Below are 3,438 nucleotides of genomic sequence, written 5' to 3' on the forward strand. Positions count from 1 at the left end.
AAATTGATGGAATGACAGAGCTGTATAATGGCATGGCCATTTGGATCCCCAAATAATCTTTCCCTGCACTTGTAAATCGCTTTTCTAGCACTGTCCCTAGCGCCTTCTGACGTCTCTCCCTGCGCTAAGATGCTGTGAAATGATTCCTCCCTATCCTTTCCCTGCACTTTTAAATCGCTTTTTTAAATTTTTTAGCACAATGAGGTTTCTACTAGCGACTGCACACGTCTCTACCTGCACTCAGAACGCTGTAAAATGTCTTAATCCAAGATGGCTCAGGCTATTTAAAGAGGTGTGACATCACAGGACTGGCTGGCTGCTGTTTGGTTGCATGCATGGCATTATGGGTCATCCCACCTTCCCACAGTTCCTTGCCCCATGTCCCCACATGTGTAGCCGCCATGTTAGAAAAAATTGCGATTCGTTTCAACGAATCGTGAGAAAATTCGGATTCATTGCGAATCTAATTTTTTTTAAAATTCAGATCGAATTCCACTTCGTCAGCTTCGATTCGCTCATCTCTAATTATTTCCTAATAATTAACAATAAACAGTCACATGTTAACACATTAAAAAAATAATTATATATACCTTTTTTTCAAAAAAAACTAAATGTCATAACTTTATCAGATTATTCACCAGAGGACAAAGGTTTCACTTATAAGAACACAATCGCATAAGTCATTATTGCAGAAAGTGGCATACTCTGTGCACGAGTTATGTCGTCCTGGCTCAGCCAATCAAGATGGCCAAAGATCCTCTACAGGAAGAGAAGAAGATTGCAGCCTTCTGTCAGAGATTAAGGACAAGTGAGTAGTGAGGGTTTATTTCTTTTAGAAAGTTCACCGATTTTACTGTATTTTATTTTGCAAATTGCTTTTTTAACCTAACACCTGTCATTGGTATAGTGACATATTCAGTTTTTGTATTTCAATTTTTTTATTGAAGTTTTAACAATTTTATGAAAAGAGTAAACAAACAAAAACTCCCCCCCCCCAAAAAAACACGCACACAACAAGGCAAGCAATATAGAAATCGCCCTTATCAGGCAATTGTATAGAAAACAAATATAACGTCATATTCAGTTTTTGATAAAAATGCAACATCTGGATCACAAGTAGAATCTACTGGGAAGCTAGACCTCTGCATGCAACCTGAGGTAGTTCTGGAAACATCCTGAGACTTAGCCTAGATAAAGTACTGGGCCCACCAGTGATGTTAGCTGGGATGTAGGAAAAGGTAGTGTTTACCACACCTGGTTGCACCTAAGAATAAGTGATTTATCACAGGTCATTATGTAGCATCCATCCCCAAAGGTGATATCATGTGTTATCATGAAGATCATATTCCCTTGCTCTTTTTCAAAGGACTTACAATTTTTACAGAAGTAATAAGGATGAAATAGTGCCCGTATATAATTTAGATTAACAACAGAATCATTGTAGTATGTGCTACTAAAAGCTTCCAATAAAACATCTGGTGGAGTAGATACAGCAATAAGGCAAGATGTGAGTATATCCTTAGTGCTATGCATTTCAGATAAACAAAAATGTGAGTAATTAAACATTTGTGTTGCAAAATGTATCCAAATATTATATTGGTAGTCTCATTTCCTCCTTTGGTTTACAGTACCATCTGTATGCTGATGACACTCAAATCTATTTGCCCATCCCTGACCTGTCTCCCTCAGTCCTGGATAAGGTTTCATGCTGCCTGTCAGCCATCACACCATGGATGTCTGACGGATTTCTGAAACTCAACCTGTATAAAACCTAACTCATCATCTTTCCCCCCCACATTCTAAATCTCCTGCTGACAGATTTCTAACTGCTAACAACACTGGTATTCGTCCCTCCCCTCAGGAACGTTGTCTTGGCGTCACCTTCGATTCTGCCCTCTCATTTACCCCTCATATTCAGAACATTTCAAGGTCCTGTCACATTCACCTGCGCATCATCTCTAAAATCAGCCCTTACCTGTCCCCAGAGACCACAAACTTCTTCTACACGCTCTTATCTTCTCTCGTCTGGACTACTGTAACATCCTCCTCTCTGGTATTCCACTAACCCAACTCTCTCCTCTACAATCCATTACACAGCTCAACCAAAAAATGTTTTTTCACTTTTCAAGGATTTTTTAATATATTTACTATTTTTCAGGTCTATTGAATCCAGAAATGACATCAATTTAATTAAATTGGCTCTAGTTTATGTGATACAGAAATCAAAATAGACGATTTTACCAACAACAAATGTTAACACAGCATATTATTATCAATCTTTATTTACAATGATGTTTTGCATTTTATATAATAAATGTAGCATTATTTTCATGAAACTTTCATTTGTCTTCTTTATATTCATACATTTTCTTTTTTTAAAGAAATATGAGTTCTTCAAGAAGAAGTTGTTTAAATGACCCTAATGTATTTTGCTACATTTGTAGTGAATTCTCAGCAAAAACAGAAGAAACATTACAGAATTCGTGAAACAAGCGTATCTTGCATATTTTGGTATTAAACTGGGGGACCAAGATAAGTATTGGGCTCCCCATATGGTATGGAAAACTTGTGTAGAGTGTCTAAGTCAGGGGAAAAATGGAACACTGAAAAGTTTGAAATCTGCCGCACCTATGGTATGGCGATAGCCTAAAAATTATTATAATGATTATTATTTTTGTGCTGTGAATGTAAATGGTTACAATCGTTACAAGAAAAACAAGTGGGAGTACCCTGATTTGGAATCAGCAAGACGACCTTTGCTGCATGGTGCTGATGTTCCCATACTAGTGTTCAGTAGACTGTCTGATATTACTGTATCCGACATGGAGCATATACATGGTTTGGAGTGTAATCCAGGAGTTAGCAGTGGAAGTGAATAAGTCTTTCATCAAACCAGTAGTTCTCACAAAAAGAGCTCAATGATTTAATATGTGACCTAAGTCTGTCAAAACAAGCATCTGAACTTTTAGCATCCAGGCTAAAAGAAAAGAACTGTCTGAGACCGGAAGTTAAAATAACGGTTTAAAGGACACTCCTACCATATTTTAATGCAGATGGAGACTTTGTTTACTGTTGGAACATCCCTGGACTACTAGCCCATATGGTAGTACCAGAATACCGAGCAGAAGACTGGCGGCTTTTCATAGACAGTTCCACTCGAAGTTTGAAATCTGTTTTACTGCATAATAGCAACTGCTATGTATCAATTCCAATTGGTGACTTAACAAAACTTAAAGAAAATATCAAAATATCAGAATGGTCTTACAAAAGCTTTGCTATCATGAACATCAATTGTTTATATGTATTGGTTTAAAAAATGGTGAACTTCCTACTTGGACAGCAAAGTGGATAGTTACATAGTTACATAGTAGGTTAGGGTGAAAAAAGACATATGGTAAGTTCATCAAGTTCAACCACTAGGGAAAAAACATATCCCAG

The 3,438-nt window shown here is 37.2% G+C and overlaps 1 protein-coding gene across 1 annotated transcript in view; it reads left to right on the plus strand.

Annotated features, from left to right (window-relative positions):
* ILRUN (inflammation and lipid regulator with UBA-like and NBR1-like domains) overlaps window positions 1-2,301 on the plus strand; it is a 48,186-nt gene extending 45,885 nt beyond the window's left edge. The window contains exons 5-6 of the mRNA XM_072423043.1: window positions 630-808; window positions 2,159-2,301. Coding sequence (XP_072279144.1) covers window positions 630-808; window positions 2,159-2,231 — 252 coding nt within the window. The 3' untranslated portion in view covers window positions 2,232-2,301. The remainder of the gene's footprint in view (window positions 1-629; window positions 809-2,158) is intronic.
* The last annotated feature ends 1,137 nt before the right edge of the window (window positions 2,302-3,438 follow it).

The sequence above is a fragment of the Pyxicephalus adspersus genome, chromosome 1 (assembly GCF_032062135.1).
Source record: "Pyxicephalus adspersus chromosome 1, UCB_Pads_2.0, whole genome shotgun sequence".
In the NCBI taxonomy this organism is placed as follows: domain Eukaryota; kingdom Metazoa; phylum Chordata; class Amphibia; order Anura; family Pyxicephalidae; genus Pyxicephalus; species Pyxicephalus adspersus.